A 19,959-nucleotide genomic window follows, 5' to 3' on the forward strand; every position below is an offset into this window, starting at 1 on the left:
TCACAAGCAAAGTTCGTGAATAAATAAACAAGATGCTTACAAATAGTTCGTCTATTACTCATTTATTATGTTTGTGAACGAACTCGTCTAATATCAAATGAAATAATATTAAGTTTAGATATTTATGAACTAACACAAAACTATATAGTTTTCTACAAAACTAAAATTTGTTTATAAATGTTCTAATCGAGCCTGCTCGCGAGCTTTCGAGCCGAGTTTTAGCCTGTTCAAGCTTGGCTCGTTTACGAACCGAGCCAGTAAATCATGTTCACGAGCGGCTCGTTTACAAATCGAGCTGAATCGAGCCGAGCTTTTATCGAGCCGATCACCGAGCCGCTCATGAACGGCTCTGTTCATTTACAGTCCTAGTCTTACTAACCAAAAAATGTGCTATTTGTATCAACACAAAAAGTTCCTAGGTCGAAAGGCTAAAAAAGTAAAACAAATGTTCAATCTAAGATTAGCCATTAGATTACAAAATGAGTAATAATTACATTCATAAAGAGTAAAACAAATGTTCAATCTAAGATTAGCCATTAGATTACAAAATGAGTAATAATTACATTCATAAAGTTGCTGCCAGTTGTAATGCACTTTGTCTTTCTCGTTAACCCGCTAACAGAGGATTTCGCACAAGACCCCGAAATTATAAGGACCCCGAAATTTAAAACGTGCTTAGTCAAATATAGATATTAGCTTAAATTAAAAAAAAAATAATATAATACAATAAGATTTATTTACACTCTTTTGTTGCATTGAGTGTATATACGATTTAGATATTTAACTATTCAAAATTCACAACCTTACCATTCATTCTTTTCTTTTTTATATTTTCTTAATATGAAATTATATTAAATATTAACGGGGACCCAAAAAAATTAAGATGGCCCTGCCCGCTAAAAGACCTGATTCTGGATGAAATAAGTTGTTTGACCTTTACACAAGTTGTTTGGTTGAATTTTTCTCAAATGTCACAAAAGGCTAGTTTGCAACAAAACTTGCTGTTGATTCTGATCTTTTCCATAAATGTTTTTCCAATTAAATCTTGTTAAATATGCTCACATCGCCCACCTACGGGGACAAGCTCCGCATCACAACCGTGCTCCGAGATAACAAGTCTCAAAATAAGCAAGACATTACTCTAAATCCTCTGACAACGTCCCTCGTTTATTTAATAAACTCATAACACACACACACTTATACCCCTAAACCAATATTGTGTTGCCATGTGTCTCCATTTCTTTCTTTCAACACCCTTTGCGCTCTTATCTCCTTCCATCACCTCATCTTAGGACTTCAATTTCATCGTATTTTGTGTTCTTATCTCCTTCTATCGCCACAGTATGAAGGATCAACTTAGGACTTCAATTTCATCGCATATTCAGACATTTTCACTGATCATATTTAAGAGGATGGGGCATTTTTGTTAAGGAAGAATACTTGATGGACTTCAATTTCATCACATTGAGACATTTAAAATTGTATAAGTAATCTGCCATTTAAGAGGGTTAAGGGAGAATACTTGATGAATGCTTAGGATTCTCACCCTTTATTATCCTTATTTTAGATTGTACAACTTGAATATGCCTCTATTGTTTCTGGTAGGAAGAAACTTGTGTTCAATATAATGGTAATTATTCTTTTTAAAGAAGAAAAAACGCATTATTTAGGATTGAAAAGTGATTTTGTCAAATTTACATTAATTAAATTAAAGAGAAAAAGTTGGCTGTCTCTTTTTTAGCAAATATTAAAACTAGTACAGATACAGAGAAAAATGCATGAGATCTGAGAGTGAAACCATGTAAGCAAATGAGTAGAGTATTCCTGATTCCATGATAAATACATTTTGATAGCCTAGCCAACAAGTACATGTACAACAACAAACTCTCACTTCTTCAACTTCAACTTGGCTCTTTCTTTCTTTCTTTCTGATACACCAATTTTGTTCTGTTCCATATGCCATTTCATTTAAACACTGAAATTACACAAATTAAAATAAACATCATTCTATCTCTTCTCAACAACTAAGACATGTCGTCATTTATTACTCAATCGTTTTCCCAAAACTCATTATCACAAATGTTACGCCCTTTTCTATGCCAACTAGGATAAAAGAGAGGGCTTCTCATACAACACATTGGACCTCGAATATTCTCACTTCAAGCCTATACAAAACTCACACACACTCCAATTCAGAAAACTCAATTTACAAGGGACAAATTAATAAGCATATAGTCCTCATTGCTCAACTCAATCAAAGGTTTACTCTCTCCAACCTCCTCTAACTCAACATCATTTTTCTGAGTTATCACAACACTTTAGTCCTCATAGTGTATAAGAAACAGCTGATCATTTCAGCACTAACATATGTACCAACCCTTAATTGCCCCCTAAACAAAAGTCCTGTTTCCATTGACTTTCAAGTAAAATGGTGAACACAAAGCTACATACAAGGAAAAAAGTGGCATTTATGAGGTCACTACTTTCAGCAACGCCAAAAAAAAAAAAAAACTTGAAGAGTGCAATCACAAGGTTTATTCCTACTTTCACTCTAAGTGTAGTTAAAGGAAAAGTATAAAAATTAGCCTACATTGATGTAGCATAGACAGTATCAAAGAAATGAAATTACTCCAAGAGGATGCATAAGTGCTAAGAACAAAGAGAGATGGCAACACCAACAAACGACTCAATTTTTTCATTTTGGGGGAACAAATACCTAAACAATAGAAACATTAAACTTAGAAAGACAACAAATGAAAATAGAAAAGAGGGGAGAATACCTTGAAATGCAAAGATTACAAAACAAAGCCCTTCAAGTACTCAGGATCCCGCTTAGCCCTGTCCTGAAACTTCTTAAACCAGCGGTCTAAGATATCCATAGGTACAATCAATTTGCTCCCATCAAGTCCACAAAAAGATTGCATATAATTAAACAGGTTCTCCCCAACTTTCATAGCTAGACGTTCAATTCTGTTCCCAGCCACAACATCCAAGGAGGGCAAGGAGGGCAAGTCTTGGACTGAAATCCCAATTTTGGCTGACAGCGAAGGGGAATCCGGTGCAGTCAACTGCAATTGGCCCCCGGGGTCTGGCCAACTGAGGGAAAGAACAGCAGAGGGGCGTGCTATGGTGACAGCACCGCAGTAGAGAAAGGGAGAGCCGGGAGACTGAATGTAGACAGCTAGGGCTTTATCAGGCGGGAGAGTAAAGTTGTTTAGGAGGAATACGCAGATTTCTCGAACTTGATCATAGTCCTCACCTGACCAAATTAGAATGAAGGAATGAATAAATAAATAAATAAATATGGAAAAGAGGGAAAGCAAGGACTTACCGACGAAAGTATTCATGTCTAGAATCCAGTGGAAGGTGTCTATTTGGGAGAAAGTAGAAATATCCATAGGGAAGCTCCTGTTTGGGAACACAACGCCGAACATTTTGCTCTGCTACAAAGAACTCGACTAGTGAATTGAATTATCAGACACCATAATTAATTATTCGGGAGGTTCTAAGCAGAAATGGGATGGCGAATGTTCCAGTACCATCTAGACTACTTGGGGCTTAACATTGGGCCTCATCACACCCATCACCATTCTGCTCGGAGCTTTTTACATATTCTTCGGTTCAACTATTTTTTCAAATAAGAGTAAATTCTAAAAAACAAATGTGGTTATATTTCTAAGGTGTTTCTATACTTACTTTGTTACATGTCTAATATTTTTTTTTAATTCTAAAAAAAAACCGTGATTATATTTTTATTCAATTGCATTGCATGTCTAATATTATTTTTTGTATTACGAAAGGTTTGAGGTTTTTCGCTTTGTTAAAAATGAGTATTTTTTTAATTTGATATTATAAAATTATCGTTAACGATTTTAAAATTGAAAATTACAATAATTAATGAAGCTTATTTAGGGTTTGATTCTAAACAACTTTAATTTTTAGAATTTTCCATTTTATGATCGTCAAAGCGAAAAACATATGTCCTCTACTAGTCGAAAAAAGAATCAATATGCATGTAATTAACAAAAAAAAAAATGTAACCACATAGGTTTTTTTAAAAATTTACTATAAAAATAATTATATGACATTTTATTTTTTATGTATAACTTTTTAATCCTTTTTATAAAAATCAATACTCAAATTATATTTATACTTTAAAAATGGAGAGATCAAACAGTAAAATTAAATATAATTGTCTAAAAAAATTAATTGAATTTGTCTAATCCATTTATAACCTTTTATTTTCTAGGTATTTTTGTCTTCTTCACTATTTTCACTCAGCCATGTCCATGCCCCTGCTTTTTTACTACTTGCTTGTCATTTTGCAGTCTCATTGACCTAAATGTCTCTATAAGCGTATTTCCGAAAATGCTCCATGATTATGCATACGACAGATGCCTGAAACGATGTTGCTTTGGTAAACACGATGTCGAATTGGAAATTCATTCATAGGTCATAGATTTTTAATACAACCCTTTCTCCTTTTTCTCTAATTCGGTTTGGATCCATTCTCTGCTTCAGCTTGCGTTCATTTCCTTCTTTGCTTCCAAAATATCCCTAACTACAAGGTTGTTGACCGATTCCCAACTTAATTAAGGTACTTTTAAATCCACATCACTTCAATACAATCTGGTCTTTCCAAGATGCAAGAGATCCTAAGATACCCAGCATCATCGACACAAGCCCTTTGATGGGTCAAGCACACCTTAAAACTACTAATGCGAGCTCGCCTGACGCGCTAAGAGGAAATGGACTTCCTCCTCCCGTCCTTCTACGGAAACGACATTCAAGTTTTCATGTTAGATATTTGTTCATACCTTCAGCAACATCGAATTTTCTATGAAACCGACATCCATCTTTCCATTAATGGGTTTGAGCTCTAATAGGTCGATTTCATAATATATCTTTGCCATCAAGTTACTAGATATCCTATGTCTTATGCTTTATTATCATATATATTACATATACAATTAGCTTTACTGCTTTAGAGGCATTCATCTATCCATTAATGGGTTTCAGTTGTAATAGGCCGGTTTCATAATATCTCTTCAGAATGAAGTTACTTTTTACTGTCATCTACCTTACAAATACAACTAGTTTTGCTGCTTTAGAGGCATCCATCTTTCCATTAATGGGTTTCAACTCTAATAAGTCGGTTTTATAATATCTCTTATGTATTAGGTTACTGCATACCCTACATCTCATGTTTTACTTTATTCTACATTACATATACAACTAGGTTTATTGCTTTAGAGCACTTTGTTACTTTTTTTAAATTATTTAAGCCATACCGAACGGAATGGTTGCGACCCATACCAATGATATGTTATGTTGTCATGCTATGCCATATAATTGGAATGTTACTACTATTAAGAATGTATTTGTGTACCATGTGTTTTGTTGCCTTACGATTTCATATGAAAGTGTGTATATTGTTTGAATTAACATACAAGAACTATATTGCACATGGTGATGTTTGTTTTCATAAATGTATATTCTTTTATTCTATGTAAAAGCAAAGTACAACTACCGATTTGCGTTTGTCTACCCTCAATATATGATAACTGTTTCCAGAGCGAAAACTATAATTTTATTATTTTGTTTAATGTGATGTAAGCAAACATAGATGCTTAGTAATTTATGATTTTCATAAAGTATATATGACTCTACGGTATACGAATTGTTTGTTAAATGCATTTAGTTAGATGTAATTAGGAAGCATTTGTTTAGTTTTGGCATATTTCTTTTCCCTACTATCCACTATCCACCTTTGCAAATTTTACATGTTGATGTTGCATTGCATTTTAGCTTCTGTTGGTTTGTTTAAAGTGACTTATTGGGGTATTAAATTCCTCAAAGTTGCCTATTGGTTTCCTTAAAGTGGCATATTGGTATCATCATAATTATTTTAAATATTTATATTTGTTACGGGTTAGAGAATTCACGCCTCAAAACTATTTTATTACTTAATTTGGTAGCTATTAAACCACAAAAATTGTGTTTTTATCATGTTGTAAAATCGTGTACACAGTTGACACTTGTATGTTCTATCCTAAACGCAAGAAAAACTATTATATACATGATGTACGACGTTGTTTAAGTGTCCAACCAATAACTCAGTGTTTGTTACATGTTTTAGCTCCTAAAATCTATAATTTAGAATCTAAAGTTATGTGTACATACCTAAGAGTTTATATAAATAATAAAGAAAAATATATAGCTATTTAATTTTGCATTTTCGTTCTGAAAGTAACATCCAAAGATGGGAGGGAGAAACATTGCCTCGTATGAAAGTTAGTTTTATTATTATGGACCTGCAATTATTTTTAGTTTTCTAACATCATATTTGGTTTGAACTGTAAATGCACAATTAGGATGATCCAGCACATATATTGGCGGAGCCAAACAAATTTTCAACGACAAAAAAATTTTAGACTCCAGAGTAGATATATTTAAAAGTGACTAACGTAAAAAGAGTAGATATATTCAGTTTTCTATAAGGTCAACGACGATTTCTTAAACATGATAATATTTTTACACTTTTTCTTTTATTTTTGTTATAATTTTCATAAATTAAAATTTAATTCATAAATTTATTTATTTGAATATATGTTTAACGCCTTTGTTAATTCATGTGCGAGCGTGCCAGTAATTTTATAGAAAAACTAGAAAACGTGTGTCAAATCTAACTTCTAATCATAGGATTATGAGAAAAGCTTAAAGGACATGAAAAAAGCTTAAAGTTCGTAGTTTAATCTAGAAGACTGATCTTAACTAAACTGAAAATATTGCCAAGAAATGTAAATAGACTGGAATTGAATTGAATAAGCTTGAAATTGAGTAAGTGAAATAACTAGAAAGCTAGAACTTACAGTTGAAAGATGAACGAAATAGTAAATTAACTAAGATTGCAGATTTTCTATCAAAAAAAAAAACTAAGATTGCAGATTTATCTAAAGTCCATTTGAAAAATTGTTTGAATTCTGTCTGGTTTTGTGTGTTTTTTATTGTGTCTTTCTTCCAAGAAATCTCCTTTAAATACTAACTTCCAAAGGCATATAACTGCTCCATCCCCACTACTCCTGATTTTAATCCACTTCCAACTGTTGGTTTTCCATTTTTAGCAAGTAAGTTCCAACTTTTCGTAAGGAAGATCCCGGATTCGCTAAGGTTGCTCCATAACTGTCCAATAAGAAAGTTCTCAACTGCTCAACAAGGAAGTTTCATAACTGCCCAGCAAGGAAGTTCCATAACTACCCAGCAAGTTCTTAACTGCTTTCTCTCTCACACTAACCCACATTTCGCTCCACTAACTTTATGTCCATCATTTCCACGATTTTGCTGCTGTAACTCTTTGATTTAGTGGATAATTACACATTTCAGTCAGAACAATTGGTAAATTATCCAATTCAAACAAAATATTTGGTAAATTACCAAATCGGTCTGAAAATTCATATTTTGCATAATTTTTTGACGGAAAAAATAATTAATAAAATAATTATAAATTCATGCCAGAATAATTGGTAAAATTATTTGGCTCGAATCTTGTCAAGACCGAATTAAGTAATTAATTACAAAATCAGTCCAAATTAAAATATGAGTTAAATAATTACCCATTCCCCCATGTATTAATTTATGAAATGAACTGATACACGGAGAAGACTTGTTATTAATTGGCACAATTAAAGATCTTACTTTCTTGAGAACTTTCTTTTTTGGTCTGGACGTTACTGAGCACCTTTTAGGCCAACGAAATTTGTTGCCCAATGAACTTGATTGGCCCAAAATCCCCTCCCCCCTACAGAACCCATCATGTACAGCATCTGAAGTCATTACAAAATTCCCCTGGTTAATAGCCCTGGATAAGATTCATGGAATTTCGGCCTACCAACCTGTCGAAGGACATGACCATATAATTCTTGCACCATATCTCTCACATCATCCATATCCATTACTGGACTACCAATCTGGTTCTGGTGTGTATTCATCTGCGGAACAAAAGAATCACCACAAGGACTGCTCCCACCTCCTTTAACTTTCATCGTGCCCCCTGAGTCATGGACTATTTTTTCTTCACAGGTAAAAGCATGAGGAGCAGCTTGCAAACTAGTATGAGCTTGTAGATGAACAGCTGGAACAACATGCTGAATAGGCCTGCTACCAATTGGATTTCGGCTTACAATATTAAGGCATTTAAAACCATTGTCATCTCTCAATGGTGGAATTCGGTACTTCTCAGGCTATCCTCTAGCCTTTTCTATTACAACTACATCCTCCTTCCCTTTTGCATGAGAAATATTGTGTTTGTCTCAGCTTGAACCTTCTTGGTTCCTGTCAAAACCTCCATTTGCCGAGCCATCTGTGTAAAACCATCAGTAACTTGTTTGGACATGTTCTCCAATGTTTTGTGCATATTATACAATGCACTAGCAATTGCCAAATAATTCTTTATGGAATCATTCCTCTGGCCTTTGTTACCAGGCACAACATCTTCAACAGACACATCAGCGACATTTTCATTAAAATTTCTTCTTTGCAGCATTTTGAGTATGGTCCCACCAAGTGTGTCAAACTGTTTAACGCTTTTGTGATTAGTGTGTGAGTGTGCCAGTAATTTTGTGGAAAATTAAAAAACGTATGTTAAATCTAACTTGTAATCAGAAAATTATGTGAAAAGCTTAAAGGACATGAAAAAAGCCAAGAGTTCGTAGTTTAATCTAGAAGACTGATCTTAACTAAACTGAAAATATTGCCAAGAAATGTAAATAGACTTGAATTGAATTGAATAAGCTTGAATTTGAACAAATGAAATAACTAGAAAGCTAGAACTTACAATTGAAAGATGAACGAAATAGTAAATTAACTAAGATTGCAGGTTTATCAAAAGTCCATTTGAAGAATTGTTTGAATTCTGTCTGGGTTTGTGTGTTTGGTAGTGTCTTCTTTCTCGAAATCTTTCCCTCTTATACTGTTTCTCTCTCTTGAGCATATAACTGTCGACTCCCACTATCTCCATGCCATAACTGTCCCACATTCCTTATGAGTTCCAGTAAACAAGGAAGTTCTGTAATCGCTTAAGGTTGATCTCGTTGCCAACCAATAAGATCTTCAACTGCCCACTAAGCCACTGCTTTTTCCCATTTCTTTTTTGATAACTTGATGGATCCGATTAGATGATCTCCACCGTAGTTACCTGCAAAACAGAACCGGAGACAGGATCTCCGGGAAAACTCTCCGACGATCAAGTCAGTTTTTGTAGGAGGGTTGGTAAATTGATAATAGTATTGCTGGAAAAATATGAACGTACCTCCCCCTCTGGCCTTATGGCTTTTTATAAGTGTTCTGAAGTAACCGCCGATGGCGGTTACTCCTTCTAGGCCACGTCCCTTACGTGGCAACAAACGTGTTTGAGTGGGAGTTTTAATGCTCCGTTTAGGATGTCGGGGTGGTTATTCGCTTTACCCGCTTCCTTTATTCGGAGCCCGTTTGATCTTGGACCATGGGTCTAAGTGTAGATTGGGCCCGTGTTTATGATTCGGCCCGTTTTGGCTTCGCGGATCATCACATGCCTCCCCTTTAGTTTGGCAAGAGCCCTTTAGGGTCTTTTCACATGTTATAGGGGACTCTTCGTCTTTGTCTGGATATTCGAAAGTTGTTCTTTCAAAATTCGAAAGTTGTTCTTTCCTTCTCCTGTCATTTCTTCTCCGGCGTATCTTGATTTATTGTAATGTTTATTGTTCTTTATAAGCTATCTGCTGTTCTTCTGATCTCTTTCCTTATGCGTTCGCAGCCTATTCCCGATATTAGCGGGTGGTGGACTAGGACCTTTGGCATGGCCGTGAGTTTCTCCTGTAATGACATTGTTTCTTCCATATGCAATGTCCTTGGGCGACTCCCCTCTGCTTCCCGCGTGCGAGAACAAGTACCGCTTCCTACTGCTATGGAGGGGATCGAGAAGCGCGCCATAGAGGTATATTGTTGTTTTGGGGGTAGAAGCTTGTCATTCCCTTTCAAGGATTTTGTGTCCATAGTAATCGCATGTTTTTATTCGCCCTTTTTATTCGCGAGCCGTCTTATATGCAGATTATCAATTTCGCGGAGGGCGCTCTCCGAAGGGATGCTGAACGAGCCAAAGAGTTGGAGAACCTTGGTACTGAATTGGCGACCCAGAAGTCGCTTTATGATGATGTCCAAGGGAAGGTAAAGGCTCTTGAAGGCGCTTGTCAGAAGGCTATGAGCGAGAAGGAGGAAGCTCTCAAATCCCTCCAGGCTAAGTCCGACGAGCTGCAAAAGGTCCTTGATGATCTAAATTCATCCAAGGAGGCTCTAGAGATGCAAAAGAAGAGGGTTGAGGAGATTCTAGCTGAAGATAGTGCTCGCATCTATTGGTATGGGGAGCGAATTCATGCCGCTTATGAGCATGGACATCCAGATCGAATACTTAACCGCCCCAAGGTTCCCATCCCTGAAAAGGATTTAACTGAGAAGTGGGACAAGCTGGAAGCCGAGGATGCTGATATGGATGAGGTACTCCTCTTAGATTGGCAGAGTTTTCAGGCCTCTCCAATTAGCTGCGAGATCCCTAATCAGAACGCGGAAGAAGAGGTACCACAAGGCGTTTCTCAGTCTGAGCAAGAGGTACCTCTCTCTGAAGCGGTTACTGATTCGAGGGTTGAGGATTCGCTTGAAGCAAATCCGCCCACTGGAGGAGATGAGGGAGCCGCTGAAGGCGAGGAGGGCAATAGGGGTGAAGGAGAGGAAGCTGTAGCGTAGTTTGATTTATATTTTGAACTGTTGTATGTAACAAACTGCCCGTATATATTAATTTTCTTTTACTTGCCGCTTTACCTACATGTGCGATTGTCGTTTTATTCCTTGTTTCCCTTTACTTTCATATGTTACCCTTGTCTTTTGCCGACTTCATCCTTGTAATTCTTTGTAGTTAGTTTCGTTTTCGCTAGGGTGGCCAGACCCTTTTTGCAATTTTTTGAGTACTCGTTTATTCGCTTAATTTTATGCCTTATCTTATGATTTTTCTTTCGAAAATAATCATAAGGTTAATCATAAGGTTTTGCGAGTGATTTTTCTTTCGAAAATAATCATAAGGTTAATCATAAGGTTTTGCGAGTGATGCGTAATCATGCATCCGCCTTTCTTTAATAGGCAACACATTTATGTGTTTTTAAGATTAACCATAAGGTTTTGCGAGTGATGCGTAATCATGCATCCGCCTTTCTTTAATAGGCAACACATTTATGTGTTTTTGTGATCATGTTGAAAAGGATCCGCCTTCGGACGTAGTATATTGAATAAATGTAATAATTGAATACCTTTATTGATAAAGAAAAAAGGCTTCTTATTACATGGGTACATAAACTGCGTGGGATCAAAGCCTCATTAAAACCTTTTATCAGAAAACCCAGTGGGAAAAACTCATAAAAGGAAAAAGAGTACTCGTCATTTCCTTGAACTACTCGGCCTGTTTATATAGGCGTAGATTCTCTAGATTCCAGGTGCGCGGGAGCTTTTTGCCGCTCATTTCTTCTATTTCAAAAGTTGATGGTCCTAGCTTCTTGGATACTTTGTATGGTCCAATCCAGTTGACACCTAATTTGCCTTTGCCTTCTCTGGATTGTATTTTATCCGCTTTTTTCAAGACCAAGTCGTTCTCGTTGATTATCACTTTTCGCACCCTTCTGTCATGATATTTCTTGATTCTATTGCGGTACACTGCCATTTGCATGTAAGCTTTTTCCCTTCGTTCTTCAACAGAATCCAATGCATCCCTAATATTGATAGGATTTTGTGTGTCGCAATAATAAATTATCCGATCTGTAGGCGACTTGATTTCAACAGGCAGGACCGCTTCGGCTCCATAAACCAGCGAGAAAGGTGTTTCGCCCGTTGCTGCTTTTACAGAAGTTCTGTATGCCCATAGCATATGGGGTATCTCATCCGCCCAACCTGTTTTTTTATCACCTAGCCGCTTCTTGATTCCCTGAATCATGGCCCTGTTGGTAACCTCTGTCATACCATTCGATTGAGGATGATTTACAGAAGAAAAATGATTCTTGATTCCCATGCTTTCGCAGTATGTTTTGAATTTGACACAGTTGAACTGGGTGCCATTATCGGTTATAAGCTTTTGTGGGATTCCAAATCGCATGATAATGTTCTCTCGTAAGAACTCGATCATTCGCTCAGGTGTTTGAGCGGTTACTGCCTCTGCTTCTACCCATTTGCTGAAGTGGTCAACTGCGACTATCAAGTACTTCCTTTTCTTTGTCGTTTCTGGGAATGGGCCCACTATATCGATCCCCATGTTGCGAATGGCCATGCCGTCATTATAGTGATTTGTTCGGCTCCGGGAACATTCTTTTCATTCGCATGGATTTGACAGCTGCGACATTCCGCAACCATCTTCCGGGAATCATCCACCACCTTGGGCCAGTAATATCCCATCAACTTAACCTTTCTTGCCAACGCCGCCGAGGCTTCATATGCGCCACAAATTCCTTCATGTAGTTCTCGCAGCACGTAGTCTCCTTCATTGCGGCTAATGCATTTCAACCATGGACATGTATACGATTTCCGATACAAAGTTCCATCTCGAATTGAGTATCTCGCTGACTGCCCAATTAGCTTTCTGGCTAAGCTTTTATCAACCGGCAAATCTCCCTGTTCCAAATATTGGCGAATGGGCATCCGCCAATCTTCATCATCTACCAGTTCTTCGATGACCATAATCTGATCGACTTCGAACACTGGTGCCGATCTTATCTCCAAATCGCATGCTTTTTGACTCCATGGTTCTCTACTCGCCGCTGCTTTTGCCAATTCGTCAGCCTTTGTGTTTTGGCCCCGCGGAACATGCACCATTTCCCAAACGACTCCCTTGCGTGTTAACTCCTGCGTCAATCTGCCGACCTCTTTATGGTATTTTACTAGATCCTCCTGTTTCACCAGATAATTTTTTGTGATCTGATTTATCATGAGTTTAGAATCGCTGTAGATTACCACTCTTTCTGGTGTAAGTTCATTAAGCAACTTCAATCCGCATATCATTGCCTCATACTCTGCGGCGTTATTGGTAGTTTCGAAAGTTAACTTTGCCGCATAGTACAGGCGAATAACCTCCGGGCCTTTGATGACGACTCCCAGTCCAGCTCCATCTGTGGATAATGCCTCATCTGTGAACATGCTCCACTCTTCTTTTTGTGCCTTTGGACATTCGTCATCATCCCATGTGAACTCATTCACGAAATCGGCGAGTACTTGACTCTTTAGTGCTGGTCTTCCTTCATAGCGAATATCGAATTCTCCTAAGCGAATTGACCATTCCATCAATCGGCCGGATGCGTCAGGTTTCTGCAGTACCTTTCGCATTGGAATACCAGTTCTCACAATGATAGTATGCGCCTGAAAGTATGGTTTTAATCTAGCCGCCGTGGTTATCACCGCGAGGGCCATTTTGTCTAACTTCGAATACCGGAGTTCTGCATCCTTCAAGACTTTGCTCACATAGTACACTGGATATTGTTGTCCTTCTTCTTCTCGCACCATCACAGTGCATATCACCATACTGGTGACGGATACATAAAGAAATAAATCTTCTCCATCCTCCGGCCTTCTCATTAAGGGCGGATAACATAGTAATCGTTTTATACCCTCAAATGCCTCTTGACAATCCGGCGTCCATTCAAAGGACTTAGATTTTTTGATGGCATTGTAGAAAGGTAGACATCTCCTAGCTGAGCATGATATGAATCGCCCTAATGCCACCAACCGCCCATTCAGTCTCTGTACTTCTCTTACGTTCCTCGGTGTTTTCATCTCCATCACCGCTTTTACTTTCTCCGGATTCGCCTCAACTCCCTTGCCGCTAACAATGAAACCCAGGAATTTTCCTGCTCTTGCTCCAAACGTTCATTTTTCTGGGTTCAATTTGAGGCCATATTTGATCAGCACTTCCATGATTTCTTTAATATCCTGCGGGTGGTCTTGCATCTTCTTGCTTTTAATGATCATATCATCTACGTAGATCGAGAAGTTCTCGCCTGACTTGTCTGAAAATATCTTGTTCATCATCCGCTGATATGTTGCTCCCGCGTTTTTCAGTCCAAAGGGCATCACCTTGAAGCAATAAGTTGCCTGATGAGTTATAAATGATGTCTTGATTTCATCCGCCTTCTCCATGGGTATCTGATGGTAACTGGATTTCACGTCGGTGAACGATAAAGCTTCAAATCCTGCCGTCCCATCTACCAATATATCAATGTTAGGTAGCGGATACATATCCTTCGGACAAGCTTTATTCAGATATTTGAAGTCGACGCACATTCGGTACGTTCCATTTGGCTTTTTGACTAGCACCACATTGGCTAGCCACTCCGGATAGGTGACTTCTCGAATTGCATCTGATTTTAGCAAATCCGCCACAGCTTTTTCAATCGCCTTCTGCCTCTCTGGAGCGTGTCCTCTCTTTTTTTGTCGCACTGGGGTTGCACCTTTGTCCACATTCAAACGATGGGTTACTATGTCTGGACTTATTCCTTTCAGCACTTCATTTGGAGCTGCGAATGCCGACTCGCATTGGATCAACACCTCGGTAATGGCTTTCTTCGTTTCTTCTGGGAGTCCTGCCGCTATTCGTACGTTCTTGTCATTTGAGATGGCGAATAGTTCCGTTTCTCCCAACGCTTCCGCCGGCAACTTCTCATCAACCTTATCCTCTTCATCTGGTCTTGGTTCAAGTGACAATGTATAGGCTTGTTGAGATACAAGTTGATCACCTTCCACTATGACTCGCCCTTGGTGTGTTGGCAAATGTAACGTCAAATGCTTCATTGAGATGAGCGATTCCGTTTCCGATAGGAACGGACGCCCCAGAATTATGTTGTAGGCCAATGGGAGATCAATAATTGCGAATTCTAGATCACCTCGCCATTTTAGATTCTTATCACCCATTTCTGCCTCCAGCACCACCTGTCCACTTGTTTGAGATGATTGACCTCCAAAACCAGTTACATCCATGAACGTATGCTCCACTCGTTCGTCATTAATTCCCAGCTTGTTGAATGCAGTCCGAGTAATAACATTACAAGAACTGCCTGTATCAATAAGGACCCGCTTAACGTCCCATCCTTCTACGGCCATTGTAATCACCAAAGCATCCGCATGTGGCTCCGTGATTCGCGCAAATGAGTAATTGACGGCATCCCCCCTATGTGTGTTGCTTTTTCGCTGTTCACGGCGAGCCCTTTTTGTTGGAGGCTCATAGATCCCGCCTGCTATCACGTTTATCACCCCTTTTTTCTGCTTCTTTTCTGGCCTTGCATCCACTTCATGCGGGAGCGTTGTTTTCTCGTCACTCGCCTCTTTTCTTACGAATTGACTCAGTTTGCCTCTCTCGATCAGCTTTTCAATCTCCTTCTTCAATTCATAGCAATCGTTTGTGTCATGGCCATTCAATCTGTGGAACCTGCAATATTTGTTAGGATATCTCCCCAAATTGGTTCGTCCCTTGGCCTCAGGAAACTGCACATCCTTTTTCAGGGGGCTTTTCTCAATCCAAAGTAGCACCTCATGACGAGTCGTGTTCAATGGTGTTTGGTATCCCCCCCCCCCCTTGAAAGGAACGATTGCCCTTTCGAACAAAATTATCCTTGTAATGTGTTTGGTTTTGATGCCGTCGACCATCTGAAGTGTGTCTAGCCGCCTCCCGTTCTCGCCTTGTTTGAGCTCTATGCTCCCTGTTAACGTCGTCCACTTCCATGAATTCTTTTGCTATCTTCATGAGTTCAGCCACGGTGCGTGGCTTGTTCCGAATGATTTCCTCCCGCATGCTCCAATCCGTGGTTCCATCCGCCATGATATTGCGAATGCTCACTATATCCGGGTTCTGTAACCGCACCAGAATATCATTAAATGCGACAACAAATTCCCTTAGGGAATTATAATTTCTCTGTTTGATCTCCTTCAGCTGCCTATACGTCACATCCGCTGCTTTACAGCCCACGAACTTTGCACAGAAATCACGACTGTATTGATTCCAGTTGTGAATGGATTCAGTAGGTAAATACCGAAACCAATCAGATGCCGCTCCGCCCAAAGTGGTCGAGAATAATCTGCAAATTATGCTTTCACTCGCTCCTGCGACATCCATTAATTCTCTATAGTTCCTGACATGTGCTTCAGGATCAGAATTTGGGTCCCCATAGTATTTAGGTATCGCCGGCGCTTTTATCCTGTGATCTGGAATAAATTCCCGCAACGATGGAGCGAAGGGCGAATCGCTCTGCACCTCTGCTCTCGCCCTAGGTGTGTACCCCATTCGCTCCATCATACTCCGCAGTTGATCTTCCAATTCAATATGGGGTATTCGCCGATCCTCTTCCATCCGCTGCTGGTGAACTCTAGGTGGCATCCACCCGCCAATTGGTGTTGAAAGTTGTTCCCGCTGTGGTTCTAGCCGCCGTCCAGTTATAGGATCAAAGTTCCAAGTGTGCTCCTGTCCAGACGTATTCGCCCCAGACGTCATCAACTCTGAATATCCGTGAACAAAGGGCTCCGTTTGTCGTAGCGGAAGGATTCCTGACATTCTCGGCGTCGGTTGGGATGTTTGCCAGGTCGGATGGATCGTCATACTAGGATCGTGATACGAGTAGTTGCCTGGGTGGATGTGTGGGTTCATGCGACTACTCTGACCTATCTGATTTGGCTCTCGAGATGGCTGCGGAAGCGCAGATATGGTGGCAGTAGTCGATGGTTGTGTGGAGATGACAACAGGTTGTTGAGGAGCAGCCGCCACGGCGTTATTGTGATCAGCGATTGCGGTTAGCAAACTAATCATTCGATCCCCCGCCGCTTGGCTCATATTTGAAGCCAAGACTTGTCCTGCCATTTGGACGAAATCGCTATTGGACATCTCCATCTCAGTTTGCACTTGGACTTCCAATAATGGACTCAATTGTCCCGAAGGGTTCGTCGAGCTAGGCACCATAGGTTGTGTACTCGCAGGCTGCGAATTCGCAATCCGTGGACCCCTTGAGTTCATACTAGTTGATCTGGTTGTAACGCCGGTCGTTCGTGATGGTTCTGACATGTTCTTTGTGTACCTTTAACCAAATGTTGGTAAAAAAGGTCCACGTTCACCGCACCAATGATAACTTGCTGGATCCGATTAGATGATCTCCACCGTAGTTACCTGCAAAACAGAACCGGAGACAGGATCTCCGGGAAAACTCTCCGACGATCAAGTCAGTTTTTGTAGGAGGGTTGGTAAATTGATAATAGTATTGCTGGAAAAATATGAACGTACCTCCCCCTCTGGCCTTATGGCTTTTTATAAGTGTTCTGAAGTAACCGCCGAGGGCGGTTACTCCTTCTAGGCCACGTCCCTTACGTGGCAACAAACGTGTTTGAGTGGGAGTTTTAATGCTCCGTTTAGGATGTCGGGGTGGTTATTCGCTTTACCCGCTTCCTTTATTCGGAGCCCGTTTGATCTTGGACCATGGGTCTAAGTGTAGATTGGGCCTGTGTTTATGATTCGGCCCGTTTTGGCTTCGCGGATCATCATTTTTCTTTTGATTTGGCTGCACATTCTAGAAAATAAACCTCTGAAACTTCCAATTTTGATCCTTTCTGCCATGAAGAGAAACTTCATGCAGGTGATCTATGGCTCCTTGATAACTAAAATCCTTCAGAGCCAAGAAATTACCGTTCCGGACAAATCCCCTTACGCACAAGGCTCTATCATAAACAAGTGCATTCTAACCGGACTTGAACACAGCAAACCTCACAAGGTTCTGAATGTTGCAGCTGCTGAAACCAAACCGTCCAAAACCTCTAAGACCAAAACATACAGCAGACCCTCCGAAAAGGCCTTAGAAGCCACTGAACACAAAAAGATTAGAAAACCTTCCAAATTTGAACCTTATGAGTCACCAAAAACCAAAGCTGCTGAGAAGCAAGCTTCTGAACCCCACTCTTTTGAACCCAAAGCACACAAGTGGTCCAAGAGCAAATCTGATAAGAAAGATCACTTTGAACCAAAGGCCTTTAAGAAAACCAAGCCTCCATCTTCTAAATGATTGGTTGAAATTAGTACTATCTCCGATGATGCGCCCCTTCTGAAGAAAAAAAAAAGAAATCTTCTGGACATCAACACATCCACGTATTATTCACCAAGTTCTCTACTGATTCCATTATCCCAAATAAAGTCGTACTGGCTCTATAGTCATATCTGATCAACCTTTTGCTCTTAATGTCAAAACTCCTGAGGTAGCTAAGCAGATGTATAAGAGAGATCAGAATAAGAATAAGCTTCTAACTCCACCATCTACAAATTCTGATACTGAAACAAATAGGCCTAATGTTGATGTAGATGCTGAAACAACCAAAGTACTAAAAACTAAGCAAGGTTAGGCTTTAGAACACATTCCTTGGAGGCACCTCTGGCAAATCTCCAATCAAGCCACCTCCTTCTCCTTCAAAGTTAGAAATTCCTCCCAAGTCAAAAAGGATGAAGAAGACATCCAAACTGTCCTTTACTCCTAATGCTTAGAAAACCCAAAAAGATACTTCTACAATTAACTCTTCTGTTATGGAAAATCCAGTTAATTATGTTGTTCTGCTAACAAATTCTCATGTGCCATCTCCTCTCGAGGAAAATCAAACATTTGAAGAACCAATTTGAGAATCAACCTACTGACAATCAAACAAAAAATTCTCCTGTGTCATCTACTAACACTCGATAATAGGACAAAATACTCAATATCCAATTGGCGGTCCCCTATGATGGTGAGGTTGTCGTTGGCGTTTGGCACGGTGAGGCTTAGGCTGGCAATATTAATGGTCGACGCGGCTGCGAATATGAGTGGTCTTCCTAAGATGGAGTTGTAAGCGAGCGGGATGTCCACCACTACCCATTCTGCCATCAATTCAAGCTATTTGGTTCATTCAGAGAAAACGATTAGCAAGGAAATTAACATGCCAACGGGTACTTCGATGTTTGAGAGGTCGACCAGGGGGAACGTACCCTCTCGAAGTCTACTCTTGCTACACTTTATTGCTGCTAGGACTTTTTAAGTCATGAGCTTAACTAAATTTTCGATGTCCACCGAGATCCTGTGCACGTTGAAGTTGGAAATCGCCAAAGTGACAACCAGGGATTCCAAATGTGAGGCACGGAGCGATGGTTGCAGGGGAGTGCATCGTCGGTTGCTCCATTCCTTCTTTTTTCGATTGTAATAGTCTCTTTAGGAGTTGGCACTCCTTCCTAAGTTACAAGGATTTCGCCTTGGTAGCAGGGTCTCTTGCTTTTCTTCTGCCTAAGTGCTTAATCTCGAGGTCTATGATGAATGTCGATTTGTCGAGAGACCCTGGGCAAGCCCCTGGTCTAGCAACTTGTCAATCTCTTTTTGCAGCTGGTTCCAGTTCTCTATTGAACGTCCGAAGGACTTATGATACATGTAGTAGAGTTCCTTGTCAGTTTGAGGCTTAGGTGGCCTCCCTGAGGGGACGAGTTGTGTGATTTCTGATCTTGCGGGGAGGTTGAAGGGTCGCCTTGTTAGATAAGTGAACCTCATGCCCAGTTGAACGGTTTGTCTTGCTCATGGATCTCGAATCTATATGGTCTTCATCTCGCCATGAGTAGTAAGGCATGGAAGCTTCTTCTCTCTTGGTTCTTCATGTGTCTCTACGGACTACATACTGTTTCCCCTTGTCCGGAGGTACTCGTTGCCTCTTCTTCAGATTCGACCTCTGTGAGCAAAAGGGCAAGATTCTGGGGCATCCCGATAGCACTTAATGAGGCTCCCTCCCGTCTAGAGCCGGACACCCCTGTGGGTGCGACCAACATCTCTTTGACAAGAGTGGAAGTTGACTGATGATCCACCATAATTCGGCACCAAATTAATTTTACAATCGAATGGAAATGAAGATTGCTTGCTACTCCAC

General features: G+C 39.8%; 2 protein-coding genes across 4 annotated transcripts; one reads left to right on the plus strand and one right to left on the minus strand.

The window, feature by feature from the left end:
• Positions 1-1,708: 1,708 nt before the first annotated feature.
• Positions 1,709-3,539, minus strand: LOC136218422 (protein OPI10 homolog). 3 transcript variants are annotated; one of them, XM_066005280.1, is made up of 3 exons: positions 3,332-3,539; positions 2,781-3,259; positions 1,709-1,947 (listed from the first exon to the last, which is right to left on the minus strand). In XM_066005280.1, the coding sequence occupies exons 1-2, from the start codon at positions 3,432-3,434 to the stop codon at positions 2,796-2,798; spliced, it is 567 nt and encodes a 188-aa protein (XP_065861352.1). In that variant the 5' UTR covers positions 3,435-3,539; the 3' UTR covers positions 1,709-1,947; positions 2,781-2,795. The 3 variants fall into 3 exon arrangements, with proteins under 3 accessions (XP_065861352.1, XP_065861351.1, XP_065861353.1); XM_066005279.1 differs by having other exon boundaries at positions 1,709-1,975; positions 3,332-3,536; XM_066005281.1 differs by having other exon boundaries at positions 1,914-2,443.
• A 6,329-nt stretch (positions 3,540-9,868) lies between these two features.
• Positions 9,869-10,991, plus strand: LOC136217045 (uncharacterized). The gene is made up of 4 exons (XM_066003621.1): positions 9,869-9,970; positions 10,084-10,455; positions 10,549-10,638; positions 10,962-10,991. Exons 1-4 carry the CDS (start codon positions 9,941-9,943, stop codon positions 10,989-10,991), a joined length of 522 nt encoding a protein of 173 aa, XP_065859693.1. The 5' UTR covers positions 9,869-9,940.
• Positions 10,992-19,959: the final 8,968 nt, after the last annotated feature.

Source organism: Euphorbia lathyris, chromosome 2, assembly GCF_963576675.1.
Source record: "Euphorbia lathyris chromosome 2, ddEupLath1.1, whole genome shotgun sequence".
NCBI lineage: Eukaryota > Viridiplantae > Streptophyta > Magnoliopsida > Malpighiales > Euphorbiaceae > Euphorbia > Euphorbia lathyris.